The sequence below is a fragment of the Mauremys reevesii genome, linkage group 3 (assembly GCF_016161935.1).
Source record: "Mauremys reevesii isolate NIE-2019 linkage group 3, ASM1616193v1, whole genome shotgun sequence".
In the NCBI taxonomy this organism is placed as follows: domain Eukaryota; kingdom Metazoa; phylum Chordata; order Testudines; family Geoemydidae; genus Mauremys; species Mauremys reevesii.
The window spans coordinates 148,835,019-148,852,723 of record NC_052625.1 but is presented as its reverse complement, the minus strand read 5'-3'; the positions used below and the strand labels follow the sequence as shown (position 1 = coordinate 148,852,723).

The 17,705-nt window shown below is 41.0% G+C and overlaps 1 protein-coding gene across 3 annotated transcripts in view; it reads right to left on the bottom strand.

Moving 5' to 3' along the window:
- The window catches only part of LOC120401555 (pleckstrin homology domain interacting protein), a 341,061-nt gene that overhangs the window by 161,868 nt on the left and 161,488 nt on the right, over nt 1-17,705 (bottom strand). For all 3 annotated transcript variants that reach the window (XM_039531654.1, XM_039531655.1, XM_039531656.1), the window contains exons 14-15: nt 8,779-8,932; nt 4,438-4,572 (exon numbers count right to left, since the gene is read on the bottom strand). In XM_039531654.1, coding sequence (XP_039387588.1) covers nt 4,438-4,572; nt 8,779-8,932 — 289 coding nt within the window. The remainder of the gene's footprint in view (nt 1-4,437; nt 4,573-8,778; nt 8,933-17,705) is intronic.

Genomic DNA, 17,705 nt, shown 5'->3' with positions numbered 1-17,705 from the left:
GCTAAGCTCTTAATGTTGCCCCCAACATAAGAATGGCCATACTGGGTCAGACCAATGATCCACCTAGCCCAGTATCATTTCTTCCGGACAGTCGACGGGGCCAGGTATTTTCAGAGGAAATGAATAGAATAGGGCAATTTTTGAGTAATCCACACCATCATCCAGTCCCAGTTTCTGGCAGTCAGAAGCTTAGGGACACCCAGAACATAACGCTGTATCCCTGACTATCTTGGCTAATAGCCATTGATGGATCTATCCTCTACAAACTTATCTAATTCTTGTTTGTACCCAGTTATAGTTTTGGCCTTCACAACATCCTCTGGCAATGAGTTCCACAGGAAAACTGTGTATTGTGTGAAGAAGTACTTCCCTATGTTTTTTTTAAACCTGCTCTCTATTAATTTTATTTGGTGACCTCATAGTTCTCATGTTATGAGAAGGAGTAAATAACACTTCCTTATTTACTTTCTCCACATCAGTCATGATTTTTTACACCTCAATCATATCCCCCCCCTTAGTTGTCTCCTTTCCAACCTGAGAAGTCCCAGTCTTATTAATCTCTCTTAATAAGGAAGCCATTCCATACCCCTAATTATTTTTGTTGCCCTTTTCTGAACCTTTTCCAATTCCAATACATCTTTTTCGAGATGGGGCGACCATATCTGCATGCAGTATTCAAAGTGTGGGCATACCATGGATTTATACATTGGCATTATGCTATTTTCCTAATGGTTCCTAACATTGTTAGCCTTTTGACTGCCACTGCATATACTGACTGACTGGTTTCAGAAAACTATCCATGACGACTCAAAAATCTCTTTCTTGTGTGGTAATAACTAATTTGGACACTATCATTTTGTATGTAAAGTTGGGATTACGTTTTCCAATGTGCATTTATCAACACTGAATTTCATTTGCCATTTTGTTGCCTAGTCATCCAGTTTTGTGAGATCCCTTTGTAACTCTTCACGGTCATCTTTGGATTTAACTATCCTGAGTAATTTTTTTTTATCATCTGCAAACTTTTTCATCTCAGATTTTTCCAGATTATTTATGAATATGTTGAACAGCACTGGTCCCATTACATATCCCTGGGTAACTCTACTATTTAACTCTCTCCATTCCAAAAACTAAACATTTATTCTGACCCTGTGTTTCCTGTCTTTATCCAGTTACTGATCCACGAGAGGACTGTCCCTCTTATCCCATGACAGCTTACTCTGCTTAAGAGCATTTGGTGAGAGAGCTTGTCAAAGGCCTTCTGAAAGTCCAAGTACACTATATGCATTGGATAACCCTTTTTCACGAGCTTGTTGTCCCCCTTAAAGAATTCTAATAGATTGGTGAGGCACAATTTCCCTTTACAAAGCCATGTTGACTCTTCCCCAACAAAACATGTTAATTTATGTGTCTGATAATTCTGTTCTTTACTATAGTTACTGTAGTTTCAATTAATTTGCCTGGTACTGAAGTTAGCCTTACTGGCCTGTAATCGCAAGGATCACCTCCAGAGCCTTTTTTTAAAAATGGTGTTTCATTAGTTATCCTCCAGTCATCTGGTACAGACGCTGATTTAAGCAATAGGTTACATGCCACATTTAGTAGTTCTGCAATTTCATATTTGAGTTCCTTCAGAATTTCTAGGTGAATACCATCTGGTCCTGGTGACTAATTACTGTTTAATGTATCTATTTGTTCCAAACCCCTCTCTGTTGACACCTCAATCTGGGACAGTTCCTCAGATTTGTCACCTAAAAAGAATGGCTCAGGTATGGGAATCTCCATCACATCTTCTGAAGACCAATGCAAGCCCTTCCACTACCTCCTTTTTCACTCACTGTGGATAATCATTCTGCCTGTCATTCAGATCTAAAGCCTACTTTGACCTCTCTCTAGGTCGTCACATGCAGGTTATGCCTCTTATCTTGCAGATTCTTTCTGCATAACATGCCTAAGACAGGGCATGTCCTGTCCATCCACAAAGCTAAAAAACTTTTGTTCAGGCTCTCATCATCTCACATTTTGATTACTGCAACATCCTTCTCTCTGACCCTGACAAATGCAATCTTGTCCTTATCATAGGCATTCAGAATGCCACTGCAAAGATCATTTTCCTAGCTGGTAACTTTGACCATGTTAACCCCTCTTTGCATACCTCTGGTGGTTCCTCCTTCTCTACTGCATCAAAAACAATTTTTCTTTATTTTCAAGGCCCTTCACAGGCTATCCTGAACCCATCTCTCATTCACTATTAAGATATCAAATCCCACATTTGGCCAGTAATGCCAACCTCCAATCACCCACTTATTAAAGAATCAAACAAGCAGCTTCACACTTTCCCCCATGCTGCTCCTCACATCTGGGGAAAATTCCCCAGAAATATCAACAAAACTCATGATCCTCCTTCAAAACCCTCTTTAAAACTCTCCTTTGCCATGAAATCTACTGGTCCACGATCAGGGCTCCTAGGCACTATGGTAATAGTAATTAATAATAAGTGTGATATAGCAGCCAGTGCCACAAAACTTTAGTTGGGTTAAGCAGTCCCTTGTTTGTGAGAAGTGATTTTGCCTGGAATCAAAATTAGTTGTCAAAATAACTAATAATTGATGAGATGTCTCCGATACTATTGATATTTCCATCTCTGGAATCTCTGAAATTCTCATAAGGAGCTCTTAGAAAGACTCATCCAGTGCCACTGTTGGTGCCAAAGATACTACTTTGCCAAGCAAGGACAGTGAGAGGTCTTTTGGTGGCAAAGCAGGATGCTGGTGTTGCTTGGCCCCTAGGTCTGAACTTTATGGTGGTCTTTCCTGTCTGGTGTATATGGTCTGGCCAGCGAAGCTGATATAGAAAGGAGTCTCTTCATTTTTCTCAAGTATGAAGACCAGCTCCTAGGCTTGAGATGGCAGATCCCCAGTAAGCCCTGTAGGGGCATGGCATCTGCCACAGAGATATGGCTGACTAGCATGATATTGCCAGTCCGATACCATGTGTGTTGAGATAGCGGCTGGGTCCTGGAACAAGAGCCAGCAAGCCTTTCTGTGATATTGATCACGGATCACAGAGAGGCTTCTCTGCTCAAAGATGGGGAGAGGAGAAACAGGCCTCCTATATAGCAGCAATGTGGAATATAGTACCTGGCACCAGCGACTGCATTAGTACCAGCAAGTACCTCAATGCCAATGACAGCCCTCCTCTTCCAGAGGCCTGTCACATGCTACAGGTGTCGATGTTGCGGGGTGTGGTGCCAGATCCGGGGGTCAATGCCTGAAGAGTCTTCTTCAGTGCCATAGGCTGCTCCTACTCACCAGCCCTCGACACCATCTGTAGCTTAGTAGATTTGTCTCCACAGGTTTATGTCATCCATCCTTCTGTAAAGATATTGAGTTCCATCTAGAATCTACCTCTGTGTTCAGAACGGCCCCTCTCAAAGCAGGACTTCAGTACCAGAGGTGTTGGTGTTGGCTAAGGCACTAGTGGAGCATGCTTTAAAGGTAGAGTACTTGTCCTGTTGCCAATGCTAGGTCTTTTCTCAGCACTGTCTTCTCTGTGCTGACCTTTGGGGTTGCTTGGTCTACTGGATGGGGCACTGGATTAAGTTGGTTCTCTGGTGCCCATCTCCTCCGGATCTGAGGAGACCTTCACAGATTGCCCCAGAAGGGGAAGCTTCAGCCATGCATCACATGACCAAATTGTTCTTGCGATGAAAGAGAGGTGTACCAAACATGTGGGACTCTTCTAAATAGAAGAGAAGAGGCACCTGCTGCGTCCATGTCTAAGTAATTCGTCCATTACAGGACCTGTAGGGCTTGAAGCTCACAGGTTTTGAATCTACCGTATTGAGGCAGTCCATTACTGGGGCTAGAGAATACAGGTGGTTCTGATCATCAGTACTCAATCCAGATGAGTCAAAGATGTTCATGGTGGTCATATATCAGATGTGTTCTGAAGAATTTTGAAAAGTTTTGAGAGATTTAGCTGGAGCTAAAAACTAGTGTGTTGGAAGCTTCCCAGTTTCCATCTCACTGACATGAGTAGTAAGAGGGAACTGAGGGAAGGTCACAGACATACTGCCCTTTATACCCCAGTATAGGAGTATTGGGAATCACAGGTTGCGTGTGCAGCACCGACAGACACTGGCATTCAAAAAAAAACCTCTGATCTTGTGTGCATGTGGCATAGCCATATGCATACATACAGTGGGATCCACGCTGACATATGCAAAGAAAAATCATCAGTTAATATAGTAATTTCAAGCAACTTCATATAAAAGTTATGAGTGAAATCCCGACCCCACTGAAGTCCATGGGAGTTTGGCCACTGACATCAATGGAGCCAGGATTGCACCCTCCTCCCTTGGCCACACACACACACACCAAAATGCAGTGTACTTTATAGTTGTGCAGGAATAGCAAATAACCATAGGAAAATTACCATGTTGAAGTAAGATCGAATTTTGACCCCTCTGGCCAAATCCCAAACTATGACGTTTCCATCATGGCCAGCAGAGAAGAGAACTCTAGGATCAAATGGGTGAGGCTCAAGCACAAACACTTCATCTTCATGTCCCTGAAATAAAAAACATGCATCTTTTTAAAAAGATTTGGTAAGAGTTTAGAGAAGAATGTTCCACAAATACATACAGAAATACTTACCACTATTACACTATCTGCAGCATACACATCTGAATAATGATATAAAGATAAGAAACTGACAAATGTCTAATGTACAACAGCAGTTTTGGCAACTCTTTTGAATGGCTTTTCATAACTCTTTGTTGTGTCTTTATATTATATGCTCCTCTTTCTCCAGTGGCAATTTTAAATAGAAATGTGTAACTATCAGTTAAATCACTATTAACATTTTTGTAATGAATTTAGAAGCCCAGAGAGATGGAAATAACATTAGTAAAAACTCTCACTCATATTTTAGAAATTTTAACCTTTTGCAGAGTTCATTCTACATTATATGTGCAACTGTTCAAAAAATATCTAGTGAAGAACTAGTTCAGTAATTAGGATAAGATTTTAGGCTATGTAAAGAATTAGTACCTTAAAAGTAGAAATCTATTTAACAAACTCCAAGCATTTCCTTTCACCAGTGGCATCAAATTATATGCAGGAGCAACTTATTTTGTAATTAATATTTTTAACAGGAAAGTAGTATAATTAAATATATGCATATTTTTTCATGCCTATGGAATGTTGAGGTCATGATAAGGACTGATATTTGTGTTAAGATTGAGTTTCAATTTTGTATTTCTAATTTTGGGTTGAGGAGCAGCTGCTGATTCAGTGTATTACATAACTACTTTTTATTTTATGGCAAATGGTGTCTAGAACCTGAAAAAGATATGTTTCACTGCAGGAAAAAAATGGAAACTCGTGGCTGTGAGAATGGTGCCCTGCAATACTGCATAAGAAATCCAGGTTCAATTTCTTGGTCTCACAAAGGATCTCACAAAATATCATATTGCCTCTGTATAAATCCATGGTACGCCCACACCTTGAATACTGCATGCAGATGTGGTTGTCCCATCTCAAAATATATATATATTGAAATTGGAAAAGGTTCAGAAAAGGGCAACAAAAATTATTAGGAGTATAGAAAGGCTTCCATATGAGAAGAGATTAATAAGACTGGGACTTTTCAGCTTGGAAAAGAGGCGACTAAGGGGGGATATGATAGAGGTCTATAAAATCATGAGTGGTATAGAGAAAGTAAATAAGGAAGTGTTATTTACTCCTTCTCATAATACAAGAACAAGGGGCCACCAAATGAAATTAATAGGTAGCAAGTTTAAAACAAACAAGTATTTTTTTCACGCAATGCACTGTCAACCTCTGGAGCTCCTTGCCAGAGGGTGTTGTGAAGGCCAATACTATAACAGGGTTCAAAAGGGAGCTAGATAGATTGATGGATGATAGGTCCGGTCCATCAATGGCTATTAGCCAGGATGGGCAGGAATGGTGTCCCTAGCCTCTGTTTGCCAGAAGCTGGGATTGGGTGACAGGGCATGGATCACTTGATGATAACCTGTCTGTTCATTCTCTTTGGGGCACCTGCCATTGGCCACTGTCAGAGGACAGGATACTGGGCTTGATGGACCTTTCGTCTGACCCAGTATGGCCATTCTTATTGGTACAAGAGTCTCTTTGGACAGCAGATCCCTAAGTATTCTAGGTGAGATAACAAATTTGTGTTGTTGTGCAAGCTCTTATGGTCTCTATTAATGTGTTTGTACACACACATATACATTTTTATATATGTATTTAGATATTAGCTACTGGTGGTGAGTGGAGACCTAGCAATGGTATTCACCTCTTCTTATTTTCAGATACAAGGATGCATTAAAAGACAACTATAAATACACTACTTTCTTAATAGGTTTCAGAGTAGCAGCTGTGTTAGTCTGTATCTGCAAAAAGAGCAGGAGTACTTGTGGCACCTTAGAGACTAACAAATTTATTTGAGCATAAGCTTTCCTGGGCTACAGCCTATTTCATCGGATGCACATAGTGGAAAATACAGTAGGAGGATATATATATACACACAGAGAACATGAAACAATGGGTGCTACCATACACACTATAAGGAAAGGTTTCAGAGTAGCAGCCGTGTTAGTCTGTATCCGCAAAAAAAATAGGAGTACTTGTGGCACCTTAAAGACTAACAAATTTATTTTAGCATGAGCTTTCGTGAGCTGCAGCTCACTTAAGGTGAGCTATTATTAGCAGGAGAGAAAAAGAACTGTTTGTAGTGGTAATGAAAATGGCCCATTTCCAGCAATTGACAAGGAGATGTCAGGAAAAAGTAAGCATGGGGAAATAGTTTTACTTTGTGTAAGGGCCCATCTTTATCCCAGTCTTTATTCAAGCCTAATCTGATGGTGTCCAATTTGCAAATTAATTCCAATTCAGCAGTCTCTCGTTGGAGTCGGTTTTTGAAGTTTTTGTTGTTGTAATATTGCAATTTTAGGTCTGTAATTAAGTGGCCAGGGAGATTGAAGTGTTCTCCAATTGGTTTTTGAATGTTACAATTCTTGACATCTGATTTGTGTCCATTTATTCTTTTGTGTAGAAACTGTCCAGTTTGGCCAATGTACATGGCAGAGGGGCACTGCTTGCACATGATGGCATATATCACATTGGTAGATGTGCAGGTGAACGAGCCCCTGATGGCGTGGCTGATGTGATTAGGTCCTATGATGGTATCCCCTGAATAGATATGTGGACAGAGTTGGCAGATATGTGGACAGCCCCTTGCCAACTCTGTCCACATATCTATTCAGGGGATACGGAAAAGAAGATGGTCCATGAGAGAATCTAGTAAAAATGTGGTCAAACAAAAAAAGATCCCCTACAGCAGAGATCCTAATCTGGATTATTATTCTGAATCTCTTCTTCCTCCAACCAGACTAGGGCAATATCACTGTTCACAAATCACATGTATTTTTTGGGACTGAAAAGCCCATATTAGTCCCCCACTTTTTTTTCCTGCTTAATGTTACCCTGTGACTGAAATGCATTAGCACCATTCATTTTAATCTTAAAATTTATCAATCTTCTTCATTCTTCAACCACAAGTTTCCACATAACTGCAGAATTTTAAGTCTAAAATTCAATAATTATATTTAAAGGTCTGTAATATTTCTCTATGTAGGTACCATTCCTACTATTTCAATAAAAAACCTAAAATGTTGCCATGATTGTGGGGTTTCCCACATACCCTCAGGAAGACATTCTGGTTAATGCTGACATTCTAATTATGGGAATCATTCTATCAAAGTTTCAATTATATTCATTTGAATCTATAATTTAGTATCACTTGCAACTCCCCTTCATTTCCTATACAACTTGTATTTGTATATAGACAAAAGTATATAACTATGAAAATGTACTTAATTAATACATCAATTATGCATCTTCTATTCAAGGAATATCTGGGTTTTCCATCTTATTTTTCAACCTGGAAGTGAATGCTATATTTGGAGGTCAGCAAAAGCTCACCCATATCTTTCTTCTACTTAAAGGCCCCCATAACAAGCCATGCCAATTTTGAACATAAAACAAAACACACACACACACACACAACCAGTGGCATCCTGTCTACACAAATTAAAATCTAATCCAAACAGATGCCTGCTAATACTTACCTACAAAAGATGATTTTAAAGAAACATAACAGTAATTTAAAATTTTAAAACTATCATTTCAAAAGCTAACTGTCTCTGCAAGGAGGGCACATGAAAAACTATTTTGGCTCCATCCTCATTGACAATGTTACTTTAGGTCAAGGGTAGGTAACCTATGGCACGCATGCCGAAGGCAGCACGCGAGCTGATTTTCAGTGGCACTCACACTGCCCGGGTCCTGACCACCGGTCTGGAGGGCTCTGCATTTAAATTTAATTTTAAATGAAGCTTCTTAAACATTTTAAAAATCTTATTTACTTTACATACAACAATAGTTTAGTTATATATTATAGACTTATAGAAAGAGACCGTCTAAAAACGTTAAAATGTATTACTGGCACGCGAAACCTTAAATCAGAGTGAACAAATGAAGACTCGGCACACCACTTCTGAAAGGTTGCCAACCCCTGCTTTAGGTTGACAGGCACAGAAGAATTTAAAGCTACTTGAATTTCTTGTAATAATTATTTCCTTAACTTTCTGCCTTGTTATGCAAATCTATAAAGATATTCTAAAATAATCTATGATGGATATGTGAGTTACAGTATACTGAGTAAAACTGCCACTCTTATTTTACTTACCATAAGGACATGAATAAGCTGCCCAGTGAAAGAATTCCAAACCTTCAGAGTCATGTTATTAACTGCAGTTATAACAGAGTTGTCATGGCGGTCCCAAGCCACCATAGTTACTTTCAGTTTTGTGATTTTGTCTTCTACTCCTTGTACACTTTGTCTAAAAGTAAACAGCAGAAAAGAGTTTTCAAAATAATGAGTCTGCGTTAGCCAAAATCTTTGGTGCATCAAGAAACTTTCTGATAAAAAGAGAGTTCACTCATCAAAGATCTTAAAATGTTTTTGTGTTTTGGTTTATTATCAAAAGTAATGTGTTTCTTCAATACTGTGGACAAATGAGAGATCAGAAGTACATGATGGAAATGTTATATACAATAATGCATGCTGGACAGGAAAAAAGCATTTAAAGTAAATATTGCTTAAAGTAACAATTAAAATGAGGTTCTAACCATCAGCAGCAACAGAGAGTCCACAGGCCAAACCATAGCCCATCTTGGCAATTTGTGTCTTCAGATAATGACCTCTGATACCAGTGCAAACCCATTTAAGGTTAATGGAGCAAGACATACATCAGAAAGCAAAATCTGAAGATAAAATGGTTGCAAAGTGGACAACAAACAGTCTGGCCTACAGAGCTTATGTTATTGGTGATTATGAATACAGAAAGAACACAGCGTTATCGTCAGACTTTAGGGTGAGATTGTAGGGCTGATGCTAGAAAAAAGACAACTTACTCCAAATGAGCCTATTTGATATGAAAATCTATGAGATAATAGACATGGTACTCCATAAAACCATTTTTATAGAGTAATTTTTAGGACAGAACCTCACTTTAAAGGCAATGGGTGAAATCCAAAGTCTCCTGATGTCAATGGCAAAACGCACATTGACTTCAATGAGACCAGGATTTCACCCACTGTTAAAAGCAAGGTTGGGCAAACTTTTTGGCCCAAGGGCCACATCTGGGTATGGAAATTGTATGGCGGGCCATGAATGCTTATGAAATCGGGGGTTGGGGTGTGTGAGGGGCTAAGGGCTCCGGCTGGGGGTCCGGGCTCTGTGATGGGGCCAGAAATGAGGAGTTCAGGATGCAGAGGGGGCTCCGGGCTAGGGCAGAGTGTTGGGGTGTGGAGGAGGGGGTGAGGGCTCCAGCCAGGGGTATAGACTCTGGGCTGGGGATAAGGGGTTGGGGGTGTAGGACGGTGCTCTGGGCTGGGACCAAGGGGTTTGGAGGGCAGCAGAAGGGATCAGGGCAGGGTGCTGGGGTGCGGGAGGGGATCAGGGATGCAGGCTCCAGGCAGCACTTACCTCAAGCAGCTCCTGGAAGCAGCGGCATGTCCTCACTCCGGCTCCCATATGGAGGCACAGCCAGGTGGCTCAGCACGCTGCCCTGTCCAGAGGCACCACCCCTGTAGCTCCCATTGGCCATGGTTCCCAGCCAGTGGGAACTGCGGAGCCCTTTGGCTGACCCTATGCATAGGAGCCGGAAGGGGAACATGCTGCTGCTTCCAGGAGCTGTGAGGAGCCACAGCATATGTGGAGCGGGACAAGCCTTCAGCTAGAGTGCTGGAGCAGGGCAAGCCCCAGACCCCGATCCTTGGCAGGAGCTTGAAGGCCAGATTAAAATGTCTGAAGAGCCAGATGTGGCCCCTGGGCCATAGTTTCCCCACCCCGGTTTAGAGCCTTGTCTGCTTTTTGTTGTAACAAGGTTCAGAGTTTAAGGCTAGAACGGACCACTAGATCATTCAGACTGATTTCCCGTATATTACAAGGACACCAACACCACCCAGCATCTGCACACTAAACCCATGAACCAAAATGAGACCAAAGTATTATAGCCCACAAGACTATTATGTACCACAGGCAGAGAATAGGAAGGTCTAGTGGCCAAGGCCCCCACAAGGCAGGAAAATTATTAAATAAGGTATATACCAGATACACCTGGTGACCCGTACCTAAACATCACAGAGAAAGGCAAAAAATACTCAAGGTTACTGCCAGTCTGACTTAGGGCAAAATTCCTCCTGGAACCCACATATGGCTATCAATTAGACCCCAATTCCAGAAGCAAGAATTAGCCAACCAAGAACCTCAGAGAGAGATTGCTCGGTGCCACCTCAGAGTCCTTGCTCACTCCGCCCAAAGTCACATCTGCAGCTGTGGGCATCCCTGATACCTCACAGGAAGCAGATTTAAAAAAAACCTGCAGAATACATGCCCTTTCCCCTGAATCCCTTCCTGTACACCACTGAAATACAAAAAATTGACATTCTGTCATGTTGTGATCTGAAATAAGTTTATTAAGCATTTATGATTTCGATTTGCATGAGTTTCTTAATATTTCAGGTTTGACTAATTTTTAAGCCATCACCCTAGATATTCCATCAATGAATTAATAATATTAGATTACGCCTCAGTAAGAAAAAAGTGCTCCATCCCTCAGCATTTTTAGCAAGACAGGCTTTAAAAAAAAGATTAAACACATAGTTGTAGCTCTAGATCTTACCCTTAATAACTTGACATCTAATCACTCCACTCAATTTGTTAATGCTTTACTCCATGTAAGAATATAAGAATGGCCATACTGGGTCAAGACCAGTCCTGTCTTGAGGTCCATCTAGCCCAGTATCCTGTCTTCCAGCAGTGGCCAATGCCAAGTGCATCAGAGTAAATTAATAGAACAGGCAATTATCGAGTGATCTATCATGTTGTCTACTCCCGGAGAATAGCTTAAATAAATTGAAATCTGTTTTCTCAACAAAACACTTTATAGTAATAAAGTATTGTGTGTACAATGAAGAGAGTAGTGTAGCATATGAGTGGAGTGTTAAGGCCATATTTTAAAAACTTAGCACTGAAGTTTTTGTTTTGGGGAATTGAGTTTAGCCTTAAACTCTGTGAGACTCTTGTTTATTACAGGTCACAAGACATTATGCGGGCTCAAAAGAGAACGATGCACTTTGGACCTATTAAGCTTTCCTTATAAAAATACAGTGAATTTAGTGATAGTAAAAGGTGCTGAACTTTGAAAACAAATTTTCTGTAAGTATTCATGTGACAGATAACGTACTGACAATCTGTAGCACGCTCTTGGCTTGCATCAATGTATCTCAAAACCATGCCTACTTGATCACTAGCTTCTCTGCTGACACTGTCAACTACTGGCCATTTGTGATTATATATGCATGATGCAGACATGTGTCCATGAAAAAAACTGAACAGAGAAGGATCACCAACTCATTTAGTATAGACAACTTGAGAGCTGACTGTCAAACTGGATTCCTAGTAGAATGTGCTTTATTCCTTGCAAAAGATTCTTCACACTTAACTATTCTCTCTTTTTCAACTGCACAATCCCATTTTCTTCAGTAGGATTGCTCAGGTGTAACTCGGACTGAAATTGGACTTGCATTAAAAATGAACCCATGGAATTTTACCTGGATTTCATTTTTGACACGTGCTCTTACGAGGTGCTCTAGCTAGAAGTTTCTCTTGGGAGTTTAATCAGTATTTTTGATAATTATTGGAAAAATCATAGTCAACAAAAACCTTAAGAATCTCTCAGGGCCAAGTTTTCAAAGGTGCTTTATCAAATAGACTGAAATCTCTTCATCTCATAATGAATTATGGCCAAAAATTCTAAAAGACTCTAAAGCCGTGGAAATAGTACTAGTATCTCTGTTCCAGCCATCTAATTGGTCATAATTTTAGGCAAATACCTGTTATTTAGAAATTACTGGCATTGTGACTCTAAGAATTTACTTTGAGTAGATTTGGTGAGAGTTCTTCCAAATATTGATTCACACTTATTTTTTAATCTTTATTACACCACCACCCATAGGACCTACTCAGATTGGGGTACTGTGTAAACATTACATAAAGACAGTTCCCTACCTTGAAAAGCTTAGTCTTTCCTCCTAGGATTCCATGCCACAAAAGAAGTAAGGGAAGTAGAAAGGCCCCTGGGCCTTTCAACATTTTATGTAGAAAATACAACATAAAGTGATCTTCTCTTAGAAGCATATTAACCAATTTTGAGTCCAGAATACCTGACAGGGCTGCCCAGGGGATTCAGGGGGCCTGGGGTCTTTGGAGGCGGGGAGCCCCCGCTTCGGCGGTGATTCAGGGTGGGAGGGTCCTTCCACTCTGGGACCTGCCGCCGAAGTGCCCCGAAGACCCGCGTCGGGGCCCCCCGCCGCCGAATTACCGCCGAAGCGCCGGGTCTTTGGCGGTAATTCGGTGGCGGGGGGGGTCCTTCCACCCTGGGGTGGAAGGACCCCCCCCGCCGCCGAACACCCGGAGCGGAAGAAGCTCCAGGGGCCTGGGCCCCACTAGAGTTTTCTGGGGCCCCCGGAGCGAGTGAAGGACTCCGCTCCAGGGCCCCCGAAAAACTCTCGTGGGGGCCCCTGCGGGGCCCGGGGCAAATTGCCCCACTTGCCCACCCCCGGGCGGCCCTGATACCTGATGGCATTCTTGTTAAGAATGATGCTCTCATGTGCAGTCCTTTCTCACTGAAAACAATCAAACCACAAGCCCCTAGAGAAACAGGTAAATATGGATGAAGGATCCTAGGTTGAGAGACAGTCTATATCTGTACCTGAATATTGCTGAACTTTGCTATAATGGAAATTCTTTGTATCTAACTTGATTGGTAGGTAGACAACCATGAGACGGAATCAAAATCTCTTCTTAGTTTACTATAAACCTGTGTGTGCCTGAAACATGGAGATGGTCATCTTACATGCTTCCTTTCTGCAAGGTCCCTGACAATGTCATCCTGATGAGTAGATTTTCTAAGAAATGGTACAGATGAGATCCTAGACTCTTCATATGGATTATCACTGTTAACAGCTTGGTATATATCCAGGGAGCAGAAGACAGCTTGAAAGTAATGGCTTTTTAAACTAACAGTAGTGATTTCTAGTGGTAAACAAGAAATATTACTGACAAGTCCTAATGGGAAAAACAGGTACATTTCTGGTGGTCTGATAGTCTGCAGAGAGAGTACAGAGATGGCAGAAGCTAGAATCTTTTCATCTTCACTGATCTGTTCAGCCTCTTGGAGTTCTAGGATGTCCCAGGACTCCTCGCTAGTTTTTTCTTCCTATAAAGACGACTAGTGCCCTGAGATTCTTTCATCTTAAGGGAAAAACTACTGTCCCTTCAGATAATCCAGTCTGCTAAGATCTCATAGCTGAATAGACTGACCCACCCTTATGGCGGTGACTCTAGTGAAGTCTGATTAGCATGGGTGAATACAAAAGCTTCAACAACTCTGAATTTCTGGCCTCTAAGTAGACTGTGTGTTGGGGGAAAAACATGGCTCAGTGGCTCCAAAATAAGCTTTAAAAGCTATAATGCTAATGAATAAGGCAGAAGTTTTGAGATGCTCATTGGTTTGCGCGTGCAGAAACAGAAACATCAGAAGGAGGGCAAATAGGGCTAGGACAAGCCATAGAGCATTATGGACATATTTGAGCTACCTTTGATATTTACAGGAAAAAAGGCACTTCCCAAAAGATATCTAACAAGTGAAGAGTTGGAATTCTGAAAATGAGGTCTGAGGATCTGAGCACAGACTGCTCTCTCTCCTGTAAATTCAAACCTTGAACCCTGGAGGATATTAAAGCAGTTCAGAAGTCTTCCCCTAAAACATTTAGGGATTGACTTACATGGTGACTGAAGATCACTGCTGAAGAACCCCTATATGCCGGAAGCAGTTTATGGCTTATGTTTAGCAATGTAAATGGAAAGTGCATTCAAAAATCAATCACAAGGAGGGGAGGTTGTGCACATTGAATAAGTGACACTGGTACATTCAGTAAAATTTAGCTAATTGTTAATATGTGTTTTTATTTTTTCACAAAATGTAAAAAACTAAAGATTCTCTGTAAAAAAACAAATTTCATGTTTTTCTGTGGCAAATGGATTTCTAGGATCCATGATGAAGATCAAGATAGCATGCTTGGAAGAGATTGCTTTCTGGGAATTCTACTGTTAGATGTAGATTCTTTCCTAGATTTAAAAAAATTACATGTATAAGTTCCAGTGAGTTGCAACAAACCCCAAGGTTTAGCCATTCAGCTTCCAGTGAGTTTGAGGCAAAATGGGTTTAGGTTAAAAATCTGACCTTAAACTCTGTGACTCTAATGCCAGAAGGGACCACCATATCTTCTAGTCCGCCCTCCTGCTTATCACAGGCCACTAACACCAACCAGTCACACACACACTAAACCCAACTTCAATTAGACCACAGTATTACAGCCCTCAGGACACAAAACTATTGTGTGCCCCACAGGCAGAGTACAGGAGGCACCAAGCTGCACCAATGCCCGAGGCCCTTGCAATGGCAAGATTAAATGAGACATACCCAGAGGATACCTTGATACAGTAAGTCCAAAAATTGCATAATGATCCCATAACATAGTTACCTCTAGAAGATGAGGTAAGCAAAGACACCTAAGCCAGAAAGGAGCTATAAGAATTATCTTCTCTTGGTCCTCTATTTGAATAGTTAAACTCAGCTATTAGTGGCAGGAGAAAAATAGATAAATCCAGAGTAATAACAAATCCAAAGGTAATAACAAAATGTTTTTTAAGTACATCAGAAGCAGGAAGCCTGCTAAACAACCAGTGGGGCCCCTTGACGATCGAAATACAAAAAGAGCGCTTAAAGATGATAAAGTCATTGTGGAGAAACTAAATGGATTCTTTGCTTCAGTCTTCACGGCTGAGGATGTTAGGGAGATTCCCAAACCTGAGCCGGCTTTTGTAGGTGACAAATCTTAGGAACTGTCACAGACTGAAGTGTGACTAGAGGAGGTTTTGGAATTAATTGATAAACTCAACATTAACAAGTCACCAGGACCAGATGGCATTCACCCAAGAGTTCTGAAAGAACTCAAATGTGAAGTTGCGGAACTAAGGTTTGTAACCTGTCCTTTAAATCGGCTTCTGTACCCAATGACTGGAAGTTAGCTAATGTAACACCAATATTTAAAAAGGCTCTAGAGGTGATCCCGGCAATTACAGACCAGTAAGTCTAACATCGGTACCGGGCAAATTAGTTGAAACAATAGTTAAAAATAAAATTGTCAGACGCATAGAAAAACAAACTGTTGAGCAATAGTCAACATAGTTTCTGTAAAGGGAAATCGCGTCTTACTAATCTATTAGAGTTCTTTGAAGGGGTCAACAAACATGTGGACAAGGGGGATCCAGTGGACATAGTGTACTTAGATTTCCAGAAAGCCTTTGACAAGGTCCCTCACCAAAGGCTCTTACGTAAATTAAGCTGTCATGGGATAAAAGGGAAGGTCCTTTCATGGATTGAGAACTGGTTAAAAGACAGGGAACAAAGGGTAGGAAGAAATGGTAAATTCTCAGAATGGAGAGGGATAACTAGTGGTGTTCCGCAAAGGTCAGTCCTAGGACCAATCCTATTCAATTTATTCATAAATGATCTGGATAAAAGGGTAAACAGTGAGGTGGCAAAGTTTGCTGATGATACTAAACTGCTCAAGATAGTTAAGACCAAAGCAGATTGTGAAGAACTTCAAAAAGATCTCACAAAACTAAGTGATTGGGCAACAAAATGGCAAATGAAATTTAATGTGGATAAATGTAAAGTAATGCACATTGGAAAAAATAACCCCAACTATACATACAATATGATGGGGGCTAATTTAGCTACAACGAGTCAGGAAAAAGATCTTGGAGTCATCGTGGATAGTTCTCTGAAGATGTCCATGCAGTGTGCAGAGGCGGTCAAAAAAGCAAACAGGATGTTAGGAATCATTAAAAAGGGGATAGAAAATAAGACTGAGAATATCTTATTGCCCTTATATAAATCCATGGTACGCCCACATCTCGAATACCGTGTGCAGATGTGGTCTCCTCATCTCAAAGAAGATATTCTAGCACTAGAAAAGGTTCAGAAAAGGGCAACTAAAATGATTAGGGGGTTAGAGAGGGTCCCATACGAGGAAAGATTAAAGAGGCTAGGACTCTTCAGCTTGGAAAAGAGGAGACTAAGGGGGGATATGATAGAGGTATATAAAATCATGAGTGATGTTGAGAAAGTGGATAAGGAAAAGTTATTTACTTATTCCCATAATACAAGAACTAGGGGTCACGAAATGAAATTAATAGGCAGCAGGTTTAAAACAAATAAAAGGAAGTTCTTCTTCACGCAGCGCACAGTCAACGTATGGAACTCCTTACCTGAGGAGGTTGTGAAGGCTAGGACTATAACAATGTTTAAAAGGGAACTGGATACATTCATGGTGGCTAAGTCCATAAATGGCTATTAGCCAGGATGGGTAAAGAATGGTGTCCCTAGCCTCTGTTCGTCAGAGGATGGAGATGGATGGCAGGAGAAAGATCACTTGATCATTGCCTGTTAGGTTCACTCCCTCTGGGGCACCTGGCATTGGCCACTGTCGGTAGACAGATACTGGGCTAGATAGACCTTTGGTCTGACCCGGTATGGCCATTCTTATGTTCAGAGTCCAATCCACTGATTACAGCCAGCATCTGCTGTACATGTATTTATAGGGCATCTGGAGCACCAACTTGAAATTTGTTAATGGCAGGTGCAAAGACATCCAACTTGAGAATAAGCACATGATGAAAGTCTGTTATAGCACTGGAATTATGATCTCTCCTGGCTGAAGACACTAACAACTTGGCCAGTCCATTTGACTGTTTAGTCTTCCTCAAACATATGTTTCAGGTAATGTGTGATCACATTTATCTAGGTTAAGAAGAAAATTTAGAGCTTTTTGTTGAAAACTGGCACTCTTTGGGCCCTCTTGATGCTGATATATGCTATTGCAGTTAGTTGTCTCATGCTACCAAGATAGAATGTGGAACTAAGACAGACTTGAATGGCTTGGCCTGTTACTCTCAGTTCCAGAAGACTAATGGACAGT